At 33.6% G+C, this 20,556-nt stretch overlaps 1 protein-coding gene across 2 annotated transcripts in view; it reads left to right on the forward strand.

The window, feature by feature from the left end:
- Positions 1 to 14,191, forward strand: part of LOC139528505 (mutS protein homolog 4-like) — a 63,417-nt gene extending 49,226 nt beyond the window's left edge. For both annotated transcript variants that reach the window (XM_071324522.1, XM_071324523.1), the window contains exons 23-26: positions 282 to 352; positions 1,029 to 1,132; positions 13,130 to 13,218; positions 13,846 to 14,191. In XM_071324522.1, coding sequence (XP_071180623.1) covers positions 282 to 352; positions 1,029 to 1,132; positions 13,130 to 13,218; positions 13,846 to 14,007 — 426 coding nt within the window. In that variant the 3' untranslated portion in view covers positions 14,008 to 14,191. The remainder of the gene's footprint in view (positions 1 to 281; positions 353 to 1,028; positions 1,133 to 13,129; positions 13,219 to 13,845) is intronic.
- Positions 14,192 to 20,556: the final 6,365 nt, after the last annotated feature.

A 20,556-nucleotide genomic window follows, 5' to 3' on the forward strand; every position in this document is an offset into this window, starting at 1 on the left:
AATACAACTCAGTGGAACATTTAAAGTACATAATATGATACAAGAAACATTTTCTTTGTAATATATAATGATGGACACTGTTTTTGGAAGAGTGGAAGGAGACAACTAATGTACTAAATGCCTTATGAATACATTTGTATGCATAAGATTTTTTTTGTTCAGTTCTTCTAATTCATATTAATTTATTTCTTTTAACAGGCTTTTACATTTTTTGTCACCCATTGCATAAGATTTTTTTTGTTCAGTTCTTCTAATTCATATTAATTTATTTCTTTTAACAGGCTTTTACATTTTTTGTCACCCATTTTATAGAGCTGACCAATTTAGATAGTCTGTATCCAAATGTTGAGAAGTAAGTACATGTACTATACTTTGACATTAGAAAACTCTTTTAGAAAAAAAAAGAATACAACCATACATTATCCAAAAAACCTTAAGTTATTATTATTGTTTGCATTCTCTGTCAGAGGATATTTTACTGGTTGCAAACTCAGCCTCAATTGTCTTGTGGTAGATTGTTTTCAAACCCTAACCCTGAATGGGTCAAACAACCCAAAGACTGGGTTGCTAGAGACATAATAGTGTGTCTATTAAGTATAAAATGTCTTCTTGCAGAGTGCTACCTTGTATGTCTGTCTACAGTAAAAAGTTCAGGGTTCATTTATCACATGAATAAAATTTGATGCATTGAATATGTTTAGTAAATGAAAAAACATAACTAATTCCACTTTGTACAGCAAGAGATGCTTGTCCTTTTAGAACACCCCTTGTTTTTTTCTCTCTTTATTAATTTTTGTGTAGGATTATTGTTTTCATCTTTTCATCCTTAGTCTCAGGCAGTCTTAAAAATTTACAATTTGTGACTGCTTGCTTGGTTTCTTTTTTTTACAACCCTTCCACAGTGAGGGGGCATTTAGTTTTATCCTTTTCCATTTATACATCCTTTTCCGTACTTCCTAAGAGGGTCTAAAAATCAACATATTTTGACCAATGCCAGAAGAACATGAATATCTTAACATATATTGTAGCTACTGCTTCCAGATCCAGAGATCATTTAACACAGATTGGAATTGTGAAAAGATAATATATACACACATACTGGCAAAGGGCAAAACAATGGAGAAACATTATGGTACGTATATAATATATACACACATACTGGCAAAGGGGAAAACAATGGAGAAACATTATGGTACGTATATAATATATACACACATACTGGCAAAGGGAAAAACAATGGAGAAACATTATGGTACGTATATAATATATACACACATACTGGCAAAGGGCAAAACAATGGAGAAACATTATGGTACGTATATAATATATACACACATACTGGCAAAGGGGAAAACAATGGAGAAACATTATGGTACGTATATAATGTATACACACATACTGGCAAAGGGCAAAACAATGGAGAAACATTATGGTACGTATATAATATATACACACATACTGGCAAAGGGCAAAACAATGGAGAAACATTATGGTATGTATATAATATATACACACATACTGGCAAAGGGCAAAACAATGGAGAAACATTATGGTACATATATAATATATACACACACACTGGCAAAGGGCAAAACAATGGAGAAACATTATGGTACGTATATAATATATACACACATACTGGCAAAGGGCAAAACAATGGAGAAACATTATGGTATGTATATAATATATACACACATACTGGCAAAGGGCAAAACAATGGAGAAACATTATGGTACATATATAATATATACACACATACTGGCAAAGGGCAAATCAATGGAGAAACATTATGGTACGTATATAATATATACACACATACTGGCAAAGGGCAAAACAATGGAGAAACATTATGGTATGTATATAATATATACACACATACTGGCAAAGGGCAAAACAATGGAGAAACATTATGGTACGTATATAATATATACACACATACTGGCAAAGGGGAAAACAATGGAGAAACATTATGGTACGTATATAATATATACACACATACTGGCAAAGGGAAAAACAATGGAGAAACATTATGGTACGTATATAATATATACACACATACTGGCAAAGGGCAAAACAATGGAGAAACATTATGGTACGTATATAATATATACACACATACTGGCAAAGGGGAAAACAATGGAGAAACATTATGGTACGTATATAATGTATACACACATACTGGCAAAGGGCAAAACAATGGAGAAACATTATGGTACGTATATAATATATACACACATACTGGCAAAGGGCAAAACAATGGAGAAACATTATGGTATGTATATAATATATACACACATACTGGCAAAGGGCAAAACAATGGAGAAACATTATGGTACATATATAATATATACACACACACTGGCAAAGGGCAAAACAATGGAGAAACATTATGGTACGTATATAATATATACACACATACTGGCAAAGGGCAAAACAATGGAGAAACATTATGGTATGTATATAATATATACACACATACTGGCAAAGGGCAAAACAATGGAGAAACATTATGGTACATATATAATATATACACACATACTGGCAAAGGGCAAATCAATGGAGAAACATTATGGTACGTATATAATATATACACACATACTGGCAAAGGGCAAAACAATGGAGAAACATTATGGTATGTATATAATATATACACACATACTGGCAAAGGGCAAAACAATGGAGAAACATTATGGTACGTATATAATATATACACACATACTGGCAAAGGGCAAAACAATGGAGAAACATTATGGTACGTATATAATATATACACACATACTGGCAAAGGGGAAAACAATGGAGAAACATTATGGTACGTATATAATATATACACACATACTGGCAAAGGGCAAAACAATGGAGAAACATTATGGTACGTATATAATATATACACACATACTGGCAAAGGGGAAAACAATGGAGAAACATTATGGTACGTATATAATGTATACACACATACTGGCAAAGGGCAAAACAATGGAGAAACATTATGGTATGTATATAATATATACACACATACTGGCAAAGGGCAAAACAATGGAGAAACATTATGGTATGTATATAATATATACACACATACTGGCAAAGGGCAAAACAATGGAGAAACATTATGGTACATATATAATATATACACACATACTGGCAAAGGGCAAAACAATGGAGAAACATTATGGTACGTATATAATATATACACACATACTGGCAAAGGGCAAAACAATGGAGAAACATTATGGTATGTATATAATATATACACACATACTGGCAAAGGGCAAAACAATGGAGAAACATTATGGTACATATATAATATATACACACATACTGGCAAAGGGCAAAACAATGGAGAAACATTATGGTACGTATATAATATACACACACATACTGGCAAAGGGCAAAACAATGGAGAAACATTATGGTATGTATATAATATATACACACATACTGGCAAAGGGCAAAACAATGGAGAAACATTATGGTACGTATATAATATATACACACATACTGGCAAAGGGCAAAACAATGGAGAAACATTATGGTACGTATATAATATATACACACATACTGGCAAAGGGGAAAACAATGGAGAAACATTATGGTACGTATATAATATATACACACATACTGGCAAAGGGCAAAACAATGGAGAAACATTATGGTACGTATATAATATATACACACATACTGGCAAAGGGGAAAACAATGGAGAAACATTATGGTACGTATATAATATATACACACATACTGGCAAAGGGGAAAACAATGGAGAAACATTATGGTACATATATAATATATACACACATACTGGCAAAGGGCAAAACAATGGAGAAACATTATGGTACGTATATAATATATACACACATACTGGCAAAGGGGAAAACAATGGAGAAACATTATGGTACGTATATAATATATACACACATACTGGCAAAGGGCAAAACAATGGAGAAACATTATGGTACGTATATAATATATACACACATACTGGCAAAGGGCAAAACAATGGAGAAACATTATGGTACGTATATAATATATACACACATACTGGCAAAGGGCAAAACAATGGAGAAACATTATGGTACGTATATAATATATACACACATACTGGCAAAGGGCAAAACAATGGAGAAACATTATGGTACGTATATAATATATACACACATACTGGCAAAGGGGAAAACAATGGAGAAACATTATGGTACGTATATAATATATACACACATACTGGCAAAGGGGAAAACAATGGAGAAACATTATGGTACATATATAATATATACACACATACTGGCAAAGGGCAAAACAATGGAGAAACATTGTGGTACGTAGATAATATATACACACATACTGGCAAAGGTGAAAACAATGGAGAAACATTATGGTACGTATATAATATATACACACATACTGGCAAAGGGGAAAACAATGGAGAAACATTATGGTACATATATAATATATACACACATACTGGCAAAGGGCAAAACAATGGAGAAACATTATGGTACGTAGATAATATATACACACATACTGGCAAAGGGGAAAACAATGGAGAAACCTTATGGTACGTATATAATATACACACACATACTGGCAAAGGGCAAAACAATGAAGAAACATTATGGTACGTATATAATATATACACACATACTGGCAAAGGGGAAAACAATGGAGAAACATTATGGTAAGTAGATAATATATACACACATACTGGCAAAGGGCAAAACAATGGAGAAACATTATGGTACGTATATAATATATACACATACTGGCAAAGGGGAAAACAATGGAGAAACATTATGGTACGTATATAATATACACACATACTGGCAAAGGGGAAAACAATGAAGAAACATTATGGTAGGTATATAATATATACACACATACTGGCAAAGGGGAAAACAATGGAGAAACTTTATGGTACGTATATAATATATACACACATACTGGCAAAGGGCAAAACAATGGAGAAACATTATGGTACGTATATAATATATACACACATACTGGCAAAGGGCAAAACAATGGAGAAACATTATGGTACGTATATAATATATACACACATACTGGCAAAGGGGAAAACAATGGAGAAACATTATGGTACGTATATAATATATACACACATACTGGCAAAGGACAAAGCAATGGAGAAACATTATGGTAAGTAGATAATATATACACACATACTGGCAAAGGGCAAAACAATGGAGAAACCTTATGGTACGTATATAATATACACACACATACTGGCAAAGGGCAAAACAATGAAGAAACATTATGGTACGTATATAATATATACGCACATACTGGCAAAGGGGAAAACAATGGAGAAACATTATGGTAAGTAGATAATATATACACACATACTGGCAAAGGGCAAAACAATGGAGAAACATTATGGTACGTATATAATATATACACATACTGGCAAAGGGGAAAACAATGGAGAAACATTATGGTACGTATATAATATACACACATACTGGCAAAGGGGAAAACAATGAAGAAACATTATGGTAGGTATATAATATATACACACATACTGGCAAAGGGGAAAACAATGGAGAAACATTATGGTACGTATATAATATATACACACATACTGGCAAAGGGGAAAACAATGGAGAAACATTATGGTACGTATATAATATATACACACATACTGGCAAAGGGCAAAACAATGGAGAAACATTATGGTACATATATAATATATACACACATACTGGCAAAGGGCAAAACAATGGAGAAACATTATGGTACGTATATAATATATACACACATACTGGCAAAGGGGAAAACAATGGAGAAACATTATGGTACGTATATAATATATACACACATACTGGCAAAGGGCAAAACAATGGAGAAACATTATGGTACGTATATAATATATACACACATACTGGCAAAGGGCAAAACAATGGAGAAACATTATGGTACGTATATAATATATACACACATACTGGCAAAGGGCAAAACAATGGAGAAACATTATGGTACGTATATAATATATACACACATACTGGCAAAGGGCAAAACAATGGAGAAACATTATGGTACGTATATAATATATACACACATACTGGCAAAGGGGAAAACAATGGAGAAACATTATGGTACGTATATAATATATACACACATACTGGCAAAGGGGAAAACAATGGAGAAACATTATGGTACATATATAATATATTCACACATACTGGCAAAGGGCAAAACAATGGAGAAACATTGTGGTACGTAGATAATATATACACACATACTGGCAAAGGGCAAAACAATGGAGAAACATTATGGTACGTATATAATATATACACACATACTGGCAAAGGGGAAAACAATGGAGAAACATTATGGTACATATATAATATATACACACATACTGGCAAAGGGCAAAACAATGGAGAAACATTATGGTACGTAGATAATATATACACACATACTGGCAAAGGGGAAAACAATGGAGAAAACTTATGGTACGTATATAATATACACACACATACTGGCAAAGGGCAAAACAATGAAGAAACATTATGGTACGTATATAATATATACACACATACTGGCAAAGGGGAAAACAATGGAGAAACATTATGGTAAGTAGATAATATATACACACATACTGGCAAAGGGCAAAACAATGGAGAAACATTATGGTACGTATATAATATATACACATACTGGCAAAGGGGAAAACAATGGAGAAACATTATGGTACGTATATAATATACACACATACTGGCAAAGGGGAAAACAATGAAGAAACATTATGGTAGGTATATAATATATACACACATACTGGCAAAGGGGAAAACAATGGAGAAACTTTATGGTACGTATATAATATATACACACATACTGGCAAAGGGCAAAACAATGGAGAAACATTATGGTACGTATATAATATATACACACATACTGGCAAACCCAAAACAATGGAGAAACATTATGGTACGTATATAATATATACACACATACTGGCAAAGGGGAAAACAATGGAGAAACATTATGGTACGTATATAATATATACACACATACTGGCAAAGGACAAAGCAATGGAGAAACATTATGGTAAGTAGATAATATATACACACATACTGGCAAAGGGCAAAACAATGGAGAAACCTTATGGTACGTATATAATATACACACACATACTGGCAAAGGGCAAAACAATGAAGAAACATTATGGTACGTATATAATATATACGCACATACTGGCAAAGGGGAAAACAATGGAGAAACATTATGGTAAGTAGATAATATATACACACATACTGGCAAAGGGCAAAACAATGGAGAAACATTATGGTACGTATATAATATATACACATACTGGCAAAGGGGAAAACAATGGAGAAACATTATGGTACATATATAATATACACACATACTGGCAAAGGGGAAAACAATGAAGAAACATTATGGTAGGTATATAATATATACACACATACTGGCAAAGGGGAAAACAATGGAGAAACTTTATGGTACGTATATAATATATACACACATACTGGCAAAGGGCAAAACAATGAAGAAACATTATGGTAAGTAGATAATATATACACACATACTGGCAAAGGGCAAAACAATGGAGAAACATTATGGTACGTATATAATATATACACACATACTGGCAAAGGGGAAAACAATGGAGAAACATTATGGTACGTATATAATATATACACACATACTGGCAAAGGGGAAAACAATGGAGAAACATTATGGTACATATATAATATATACACACATACTGGCAAAGGGCAAAACAATGGAGAAACATTATGGTAAGTAGATAATATATACACACATACTGGCAAAGGTGAAAACAATGGAGAAACATTATGGTACGTATATAATATATACACACATACTGGCAAAGGGGAAAACAATGGAGAAACATTATGGTACATATATAATATATACACACATACTGGCAAAGGGCAAAACAATGGAGAAACATTATGGTAAGTAGATAATATATACACACATACTGGCAAAGGGCAAAACAATGGAGAAGCCTTATGGTACGTATATAATATACACACACATACTGGCAAAGGGCAAAACAATGAAGAAACATTATGGTACGTATATAATATATACACACATACTGGCAAAGGGGAAAACAATGGAGAAACATTATGGTAAGTAGATAATATATACACACATACTGGCAAAGGGCAAAACAATGGAGAAACATTATGGTACGTATATAATATATACACATACTGGCAAAGGGGAAAACAATGGAGAAATATTATGGTACGTATATAATATACACACATACTGGCAAAGGGGAAAACAATGGAGAAACATTATGGTAGGTATATAATATATACACACATACTGGCAAAGGGGAAAACAATGGAGAAACATTATGGTACGTATATAATATACACACACATACTGGCAAAGGGGAAAACAATGGAGAAACATTACGGTACGTATATAATAAATACACACATACTGGCAAAGGGGAAAACAATGGAGAAACATTATGGTACGTATATAATATATACACACATACTGGCAAAGGGGAAAACAATGGAGAAACTTGATGGTACGTATATAATATATACACACATACTGACAAAGGGCAAAACAATGGAGAAACATTATGGTACGTATATAATATACACACATACTGGCAAAGGGGAAAACAATGGAGAAACATTATGGTAGGTATATGATATACACACAAATACTGGCAAAGGGCAAAACAATGGAGAAACATTATGGTACGTATATAATATACACACATACTGGCAAAGGGCATAACAATGGAGAAACATTACGGTACGTATATAATATATACACACATACTGGCAAAGGGGAAAACAATGGAGAAACCTTATGGTACGTATATAATATATACACACATACTGAGAAAGGGGAAAACAATGGAGAAACATTATGGTACGTATATAATATATACACACATACTGAGAAAGGGGAAAAAAATGGAGAAACATTATGGTACGTATATAATATATACACACATACTGGCAAAGGGCAAAACAATGGAGAAACATTATGGTATGTATATAATATATACACACATACTGGCAAAGGGCAAAACAATGGAGAAACATTATGGTACATATATTATATATACACACATACTGGCAAAGGGCAAAACAATGAAGAAACATTATGGTACGTATATAATACATACACACATACTGGCAAAGGGGAAAACAATGGAGAAACATTATGGTACGTATATAATATATACACACATACTGGCAAAGGGGAAAACAATGGAGAAACATTATGGTACGTATATAATATATACACACATACTGGCAAAGGGGAAAACAATGGAGAAACATTTTGGTAAGTAGATAATATATACACACATACTGGCAAAGGGGAAAACAATGGAGAAACATTACGGTACGTATATAATATATACACACATACTGGCAAAGGGGAAAACAATGGAGAAACATTTTGGTACATATATAATATATACACACATACTGGCAAAGGGGAAAACAATGGAGAAACATTATGGTAAGTATATAATATATACACACATACTGGCAAAAGGCAAAACAATGGAGAAACATTATGGTACGTATATAATACATACACACATACTGGCAAAGGGGAAAACAATGGAGAAACATTATGGTACGTATATAATATATACACACATACTGGCAAAGGGGAAAACAATGGAGAAACATTATGGTACGTATATAATATATACACACATACTGGCAAAGGGGAAAACAATGGAGAAACATTTTGGTAAGTAGATAATATATACACACATACTGGCAAAGGGGAAAACAATGGAGAAACATTACGGTACGTATATAATATATACACACATACTGGCAAAGGGGAAAACAATGGAGAAACATTTTGGTACATATATAATATATACACACATACTGGCAAAGGGGAAAACAATGGAGAAACATTATGGTAAGTATATAATATATACACACATACTGGCAAAAGGCAAAACAATGGAGAAACATTATGGTAAGTAGATAATATATACACACATACTGGCAAAGGGGAAAACAATGGAGAAACATAATGGTAAGTATATAATATATACACACATACTGGCAAAGGGGAAAACAATGGAGAAACATTATGGTACGTAGATAATATATACACACATACTGGCAAAGGGGAAAACAATGGAGAAACATTATGGTAAGTAGATAATATATACACACATACTGGCAAAGGGGAAAACAATGGAGAAACATTATGGTACGTATATAATATATACACACATACTGGCAAAGGGCAAAACAATGGAGAAACATTATGGTACGTATATAATATATACACACATACTGGCAAAGGGGAAAACAATGGAGAAACATTATGGTATGTAGATAATATATACACACATACTGGCAAAGGGGAAAACAATGGAGAAACATTATGGTAAGTAGATAATATATACACACATACTGGCAAAGGGGAAAACAATGGAGAAACATTATGGTACGTATATAATATACACACACATACTGGCAAAGGGCAAAACAATGGAGAAACATTATGGTACGTATATAATATATACACACATACTGGCAAAGGGCAAAACAATGGAGAAACATTATGGTACGTATATAATATATACACACATACTGGCAAAGGGCAAAACAATGGAGAAACATAATGGTAAGTATATAATATATACACACATACTGGCAAAGGGGAAAACAATGGAGAAACATTATGGTACGTATATAATATATACACACATACTGGCAAAGGGGAAAACGATGGAGAAACATTATGGTACATATATAATATATACACACATACTGGCAAAGGGGAAAACAATGAAGAAACATTATGGTACGTATATAATATATACACACATACTGGCAAAGGGCAAAACAATGGAGAACCATTATGGTACGTATATAATATATACACACATACTGGCAAAGGGGAAAACAATGGAGAAACTTTATGGTACGTATATAATATATACACACATACTGGCAAAGGGCAAAACAATGGAGAAACATTATGGTAAGTAGATAATATATACACACATACTGGCAAAGGGCAAAACAATGGAGAAACATAATGGTACGTTTATAATATATACACACATACTGGCAAAGGGGAAAACAATGGAGAAACATTATGGTACGTATATAATATATACACACATACTGGCAAAGGGGAAAACAATGGAGAAACATTATGGTACGTATATAATATATACACACATACTGGCAAAGGGGAAAACAATGGAGAAACATTATGGTACGTATATAATATATACACACATACTGGCAAAGGGGAAAACAATGGAGAAACATTATGGTAAGTATTCCAGAAATTACACATCTTGTATGTATTTGTGAAAATTACACTGATTCTCTATAGAACGTTAATTTGAAGTTCTTTTAAAAATATTTATTTATAACATTTTACATATCTGATTTGCATCTTAAGTTTATCGACACCTGCACTCTATGTTTCCTAATCCTAGATTTTGGTTGAAATATTCATGATTTTGTCAAATTATGTGAAAATCTCAATTTTTGGCCCTACTTCAGCTGTTAAAAACCAATGCTTTTTAAGATTTTAAGATAAAATTTTGACAAAATAGTTCCATTTAACTTTGTTGCATGTCTTTTGTCAACTTAAAACATTTTCTTATCTTGAAACATTAAATTTTAATATCAGGTCCAAAAATAGCCCGTACAGAAATTACTCTGTTTCTTGTACTAGTACAGTAACATTGAGATATGAACAGAGATATGGAAAATTATGAGGGTCCTAATTCTGGATAGGCACATTTATTTGGACTATTATGGCATTAAAACTAGTTTTTTGTCTATGTATCTTCACCCATGAATAATGAAATATTCACACTATGAGAAAAAGGACAACAAATATTATAAAATCGGTAGCTCAAAGATAAAAAAAACAAACTTCTACTTAAACACTACTTAACGAAATTGATTTTTATAAACTTAAACATCTATTCTGATTGCATTTGTGTTTTCCTGTGTACATAGTCAGATTCAGTGTACAATGTATTAAAGAAATTAATTTCTAATAGGAAAAGTGTTGGAAATTTTGTATCCTGTACAATTAAATGAAAACTACTATACTATGTAAAATTGACTTTCACTTTTGACAAAACATACTTCTAGCTTTGATATGATAGGCTGTGGATTTGTAAAAAGGGAAACAGTTTTTTTTAATATTTGTGCACCATTAGCTATAGAAAAGGGGATATACTTGTTAACATCTGTTTTCTGCCCATATGTAACACAATTCCGTCACATTTTTCTCAGAAACTATATATCAGACCTATTTAATATTAAGACCAACCCCCATTTTGCTTAGCTATCAAATAGAGTGAGTGATCGATATTCGCTGCATAATTTGTTTGTTTCCACTAACATCGGACCTACATTAAACTTGTTTAAAAATACCTGCATATTTCTTAATATGTGCAAATAATCTTGGAAATGGGGTAAAGAGGAATATCAACTGTTTGATATTACAAACAGCCTTTACCATCTATTTAGGCAAGTACTGGGTAAAAGGACACACATTTTACAAAACAGCCTTTACCATCTATTTAGGCAAGTTAATGGGTAAAGGGACACACATTTTACAAAACTTGCGAAACGCGGCACCCAATCTACCTTGTGAAAAAATTTCAGATCTAGTTTTCCCTCTGTAAAATATCTCAAACTTTTCAACCTTAATATCTAAATATTGTGTCTCTCTCATGAAGTCAGTGGAACATTTAACGATAAGTCACGTTGGTCATAAATATACATGAAATATAATAAACTGTTTTTAAAGATTTTGGAAGTCTGTGTAAAATATGAAAAGGGCTTTCAGATCCTTGAAGGGGCCTCGGTGGCAGAGTGGTCTAAGTAGTTACTACTGTAATCACTAGCCAGTCAGCACGGGTGCACTCAACTCCAATCTTAATTGACTAGGATTGTCAGTTTTCTAGGTACTCCAGCTTCCTTCACCAAAAAAAACTGGCCGCCACCAAAAAGCCTTAAAGTGGTGCTTGAAAGTGGCGTTAAAAACACAATAATCAATAAATCAATCACAACCTTGAATGTCCCAACATGCTCATTTGAACTATACAAAACTTTTTTTTTCTTCTAAGGTCTTCAGTTGGCTGAGATCTCTACAATGCCAAAAGCTGTCCTAGACAAAGCAAAAGAAATTGCCACTAAAATATCCACAGAAAAACAGGTAAATATTTATATCTTTTCATTATTTGCAAATTTTCCAAGTAACTCAGAGATATTGTATCAGTTTGCCAAAAAATTTTAATGTTGGAAGGTGATCTATGGTCTATCTACTGCCTACATAATTATACAACTGTCACAGTGTCATACATTGAAGACTGCTCGCCATGTGATGTCATAATGGATAAAAGTGTCCATCGATAGTGGTGGTTCTTCATTGACATTTTTCCTTTTTTTTATGCATGAAGATATCAGAGAACAATGGGAATTTTGTACAAAATTAAAATTCTCATAAGACAAATCTTAAAATTATAAGGCCATTAATAACAGTACTTTTACAATTACAATAAACAATCAAAACAGAAGGCCTTGAATGATTTATTCATATTAAAGCAAAGTATTATCATATAGCTTATGTGATCAGCCTAACAGTTACTAAAATGTTCACTGAACTGAACTGGAAAGCTTAGGGTACTCTTTAGTTGAATTTCAAAAGTTGTTTATTGAAGCAGTGGCTGCGAGTGTATATGGAAAATGTTAAATAGTTTTTCAAGCAAAAGAGTAAAATTTGATTACAAATAAGTGCATCACAAAATTGATTCAACACAATTTATCATGTTTATTATCACAGGCAAATCAAGAATTAGAAGGAGAGTTACGAGAACAGAGAGCCATCTTCAAGTTAGCCACAAGGCTCGTTCAGGCTGCCAGGAACTCTAGACTGGATGAAAATGGACTAAGACTTTATTTCAAATCGCTCAAGAAACAATATGAGGAGACTATAGTCCATTAATGATAGAATTCTTATTAATTTTAGCAGTGGAAAATACATGTTGTTTATAAATGTTGTTTCTGTTAATTGTTTTCTCTTCATTATTCATATGATATTGTTGATTATTTACAATGGGTTCTATGTTTTATATGAATTAGCGAGTTCATTAAACTTTTTAAAATAGAAATCTGCTGTTCTTATGCAGGAATAGACATACATAGTTTGGTACCATTTAAACGTTATAACCTGCTTCATTTGTTTGCATCTGTCCTAAGTCAGGAATCTGATGTTCAGTAGTTGTTGTTTGTTGATGTGGTTTATATGTGTTTCTCATTTCTTGTTTTTTATACCACATCTTCTTATATCTTTAAGTTAATTGTTGACTGTGTTTTAACAATACACAAAGAAAAAAAAAGGATAGGTGGTACCACATGCACCCATTAAACAAATACAGTACATGCACAGCAAAAAAAAAGAAAAGGACCAACCATGGTATTGCTGTTCTTCATATATAAGCCCTTCACACTGAGTCCCTTCGACACACGAAAACTCACACTTCAATGCAAAATTAACACTACTGGGAGAACCGGTGCAGCATTCATACAATCTTTTCTAAGATAAAAATGAAAATTATTACTGTGTGTAGAACTACACTGATTCCAAATAGACATACACTAAAGATAATATAAACATGATAGTAGACATTTTGTATATACGCCAGACGCGCATTTCGTCTACAAAAGACTCATCAGTCCAAAAAAGTTAAAAAGGCCAAATAAAGTACGAAGATGAAGAGCATTGAGGACCAAAATTCCTAAAAGTTTTGCCAAATACAGCTAAGGTAATCTATGCCTGAGGTAGAAAAACAGTTTACACACACTCCTACCTACTTTTAGCTCATCCATGATATAACATGAGTTATGTTCCATCTAGTCAATATACACAATTCAAATGGAGTTTTAAACTATTTAGAAAAAGTCAGTCACATTGAGAGCTTTATACAATTTTGGCTGTACTGTTCAGACCAATTTTGATATTTTTGAACGTTTGATGCATTGGACTTCCCTGGCTGAAGGTCTCCTGATCATCATGATATTGACCAAGGAACATGTGTTGTGAACATCTGGTAATAATTGATTACACTTCGTATTTAATACCACGTTTGTTATTTCTGACTAGCTTTACTGGAAACAGAGACATATAATACAAGTTGTATTATATGTCTCTGCTGGAAACTATACACTATTTACTTGAATAATCAGGTATAATTGACAGTTTAAAAAGCAGCTAACAAAATACCACCACTAATTTACTAGACAATATTACAAAATAAGTACTTGTTACCTCAATGATTTTATAAGACACCAATCAGCTTTCTAACAAGCGACATTTCAACATATTTGCACATACAAACACAATACGTTTTGCCAATGAACCAGGGTAAACTTATGCTGATTGGGTCTACGGTTAATATTGAACACGGCATTCTCTCGTGTGATATTTCACGCATAGTCTATTTTCTATCATACGATACAATAAACAGTTTAAGTGATGATCACACATTTAACAAATGAAGTCCCATGTTGATACTAAGAAAAGGTTATCTGTAAAGTATTCAATCAAAACAAAACATTTATCAGTATTAAAAAATGATTTCATATCTATCAAATATGAACTTCCTGTTTGACGATAACTATGTTTTTATCATACTCGCTGTGATCGTCTGAACAAAGATCTATCGTATTTGATGTCTTTAATTCAAAAACTTTTTCTTACTTTGAAAACTCACATAAACGTTTTTTTTTCAAATGTCTCCTCCAGGTCCTGTTCTTTTCATTCTGCAATAGCAGATATACTGTTTCGCCTTTTACACACATACATCCACAATGAACTGTGTGGATCGTTTGGTTGTTTGTTGGTTAATACCACTTAGCACTAATAGCTATATATTGAAAGAGGAATCTAGAGAACCCTTACCCTTATGCAGGACAGAGAATTAATGATACTAGTCATTGAAATTAGAGTAAAACGCACCAGGCACGTACGGGGCACAATCTTACAACCAACGAGTAGACAGTACAGTGCTCCAGTTCTTGGACTACCAGCCTAGCTACTAAGCCACCAATGCCATAAAAAATGCGAAAGAGATGTCATGCTGCCAACTACAGAGGTATAACAGTACTGCCAGTCGTTAACAAGATAATAGAGGCAATAATCAGGGATAGAATACAACCAAGAGTCCTTAAAGATCAAAATCCAACCCAACGAGGTTTCACAGCAAAATCATCGCCACTGAACGCAGGTCTGGTTGTGGAAGAAGTCTATCGAGAGAGTGTAGACAGTAACCAAGAATTTGAGCTGGTTTTACTAGATGCAAAGTCTGCATTTGACGTAGTGGTACACAGTCACCTCATGCGACGACTATTTCATTGCGGTATCGACGACACTCTCTGGAGGATAATACAGAGTATGCACTGGCAATCAACTAGTGCCATCAAATGGGAAGGAATGATTGCTGACGAGTTCCCAGTGAGCCAAGGTGTGCACCAAGGAGGAATCCTCAGCACTGACTTATACAAGGTATATGTTAACCCTCTACTGAATAGATTACAACAATCAGGCCTTGGATGCAAAATTGGCAATGTCCTTTGCAATACTACAGCATGTGCAGACGACATAGCATTATTGGGAAAAAGACCACCTGATATGCAGGTACACATAAATATATCTGCCGACTACGCAGGAATGGAAGGCTATAAGCTCCAACCCCAGAAGAGTGTGGCAATACACATCAAACCTAAGCCAACCAAGAACAATTGTGAGCCAGAACACTACCAGTTAGGAAAAGATCCAATGCCAAACGTCACAAAATCAACACATCTTGGTATAATAAGGACAACATCAATGAGACAAAACATTGAGTCCAATGTTGAAGAAAATGTCAAGAAAGCAAGAAGAAGTGCCTATGCCTTGTTCGGAAGTGGATTCCATGGAGAAAACGGATTAGATCCTGAAAGTCTAATTCATCTATACAAGACTTACATATCACCAGTACTACTCTACGGGATGGAGCTTCTGACACCAAAATCAGCACACTTGGAAACCCTAGAGAAGTTCCAGAAAAAGATGCTCAAACAAATTCTCTCAGTCCCTATGAGTACTCCTGATCCAGCAGTGTACATTCTAACCGGCATCCTACCAGTCGAGGCACAAATCCATACCAAAATGATGACATTCTTTAGTAACATATGTCAGCAATCAGACAATAGTGTTGAAAAACAGCTTGGTAAAAGACAACTAGCTGTAAAATCCTCAGGAAGCCACAGCTGGTATATTGAAATACAGAGGGTCATGTTCAAATACAATCTCGGCAGAGCCATTGATATGCTGAATAATGCAGATGTGACTGAAACCACTGTCAATCAAATAAAAAGGCAAATTGCTAACCACTGGGTCAACGAAATATCAGTTATTGCCAACCTGTATCAAGGGCTAAAATACCTTCAAACAGACAACTTCATGGCAGGCAAAATCCACAGCATACTGAAGATTAAAAGATACACCAACAAAGACCGTTTTAGAATTCCAATCAAACTAAAACTCCTCACTGGAACCTACTCACTGCAGCCCCTAAGATATAAAATCTACAAAGAAGGAAACCAGGAAATATGCAACGCATGCAGCCAGGAAGTGGAAACGGTTGAACATCTATTGATCAAATGTAAAGCTTGGGATAACATCAGAAGACCTGTAATTAAAGAGATAGAGAACATATTAACAAGCAACAGCAAAATAAAGTGAGAATCTCTTAATGAAGGGACCAAAATACAGATATTGATGGACATAACCATGGTACAACGACAACTTCGTCTGAACAGTGAAGAAGTCTCAAAGATAGAACACCAAGCAAAACGTCTCATATACCTTATACACAGCGCCAGATGTAAACTTCTACTTCAACCATAGCTGATTGGAAGATGCTTTGATCAGGGTTTATGGTAGGGTTGGGTCTGGGTGTGTAGGGCAGCCAATTCCAAATAAGTCGAGCTCAATGTATAACATGTTAATTTCAAACGCTTCGGAATTCATGGGTGTAATTTGACCATATTTACAATGAACATTATGCAGAATGCTGCAACAAATACGTAATATGGGTGTGCCGGTGCCAATATAGATGTGAGATAAAATCTTTTACCTTTTAAAGACAAGCTTTTAGAACTATATTAATAAACATATGACAATTGCTGTTACATTACAGTGCGTGCCTAGATCGTAAACGTCGCACAAAGCGCTAATATATAGATGCAACGAAATCTTAAAAATCTTGTTCTATATTTTATGATGTGAAAATGTCTATTTATATGCGTGGATTAAGTTTTTAGGCAATATGAACATTTTAATCAATTTTAAGTATATGAAAAAGAAAAAAAGTGATGTTCTTTTAGCTTTTAGATCTTTTTATCATATCACGAAAGGCGAACTATTTTACATTTTACTGCTGCAAATCTATTATTCTTTTTATTAGTGCGAACTTGAGTGTAGCAACTTATTTTACAACATTGTCTTTTAAGAATGAACTATTTTACTACATTGTCTCTTAAGAATGAACTATTTTACTACGTAAACATATATAATCCCATTGTATATATGTCCGGTAACTAGCCTAACAATTTTAAACGCAACTAAGAATACATACAACAAGATATATGTGAAACTACAAAAGTGATCCTGTATATAGCGGTGGAGGATGGAATTATTCAAATTATAGTGTAAATATATTCCTACTTGTATGGTGGTGGGTTTTGTTTTACATGCCTTAACGGTGTGGTTGTCCTACAAAGGATGTGAAGATTTGGAAGAAGAAGAAGAAGATAGCTCAAATGTGTTAAAGTAATGACAAACATCTACAATTATCCTGGTTAAGGGGATGGACTAGTTAGAAAAAAAACATCCGTTTAAAAACAAACATCACAGTGTAACTGAACTCATCATATTCTTTGATTATTTTTTGACAACCTTTTCATCACGTCATGGGTACGTGTTTTGAATAGATATGGCACAAAATGTGCACCCGAATATAGGTATCTTGTTTTGTTACCCCCATTGAAAAAACAAGGTAACTGAATTATGGTGCACATTTTGTGCCTTATATGGTTTTGAACAGATCTAGAATGATTAAATTTCGATGGGAATCAATCGTGCGTTTTTATGTCGCTGGTTGTTTTCTGAAAACGAATGACAAATGCTTCGCTTAAAGAAAAGACAATAAAATGACAAATAGAATGAACAAAAGCCGCTTGTTCTACATTATTCATAAAGTCAACTCCTTGCGAAATGTTGTTCAATTCGTTCATAGTATCTAACCTAGTTACCTTGAAATAAGGCCAAATATTACCAAACATATGATAATCTTTAATGACACCTACAATTTCCAGTAGGGATAACTAGAATGATAAACAAAACAAAAAAACTTTATTTTTACATTGTGAACTTTCCAGTTGTATGTATTACTAACGTCAACGCTTACCATTTCATAGAATATGATTGATGCTTACAAGTAACCTTTTCAGAATGGTAAAATTGAAGTCCTCTTATTCAAATTTTAAAGACGCCATCAAGATTTAGTTAATCGTTATGGATAATATGACCATATCTATAATAAATTTGTCGTAGCCATATTTTGTCGCTAATCATAATGTGTCTTATGACCGATGTGTTCCTTGTCATGAGCAAAACGAAATTTACCAATAGTAGCAAAGGAACTGCATGCTCCCATAACCAGATTAATCTATCGTTCACGAGATTTATTATTACTAGTATTTGTATTCTAAGTTGTATAATACTTATGCTAGCTTTTCCCCAAGCATGATATATATATTTAACTGGACCCTATTACATAGATATCAAACGTAGGCCAAACTTTAACGTTTGAATAATTTTCTTTACAACGTATGCAAGATCATCCATTTGTAAATTTTACGTACGCCATCACGAGTTGGTTGACCGTTATGGAATAACCGTTTCACAAATGATATCGGATATGTTCCTTACGTCGTAACTACAATCCCCTCCCCTTTCATGAATGTGACCTACCGAATTAGACTATTTACCGAATTTGTTATAACATGAGCAACACGACGGATGCGACATGTGGAGCAGGATCTGCTTACCCTTCCGGTGCACCTGAGATCACCCCTAGTTTTTGGTGGGGTTCGTTGCTTTTTCTTTAGTTTTCTATGTTGTGTCATGTGTACTATTGTGTGTCTGATGGTCTTTTTCATTTTCAGCCATGGCGTTGTGACGTCAGTTTATTTTCGATTTATGAGTTTGACTATTCCTCTGGTATCTTTCGTCCCTCTTTTAGATACTTTTAATTTATAGTTTAAAGGCAAAAGTTTTGATAAGAACATACACATAAAACGATCAGAACATAACGCATAAAAGCAGAACCCATTGTGTGTCTAATTTGCACAAAGAAGCTTCTGGAATAGAGGGGAATGTTAGTGATAACTTTGGAAGTATATGTACACCACTTAGTTACTTCAAATATAGATTGGAATTTTCTTAATG

Source organism: Mytilus edulis, chromosome 6, assembly GCF_963676685.1.
Source record: "Mytilus edulis chromosome 6, xbMytEdul2.2, whole genome shotgun sequence".
Lineage (NCBI taxonomy): Eukaryota > Metazoa > Mollusca > Bivalvia > Mytilida > Mytilidae > Mytilus > Mytilus edulis.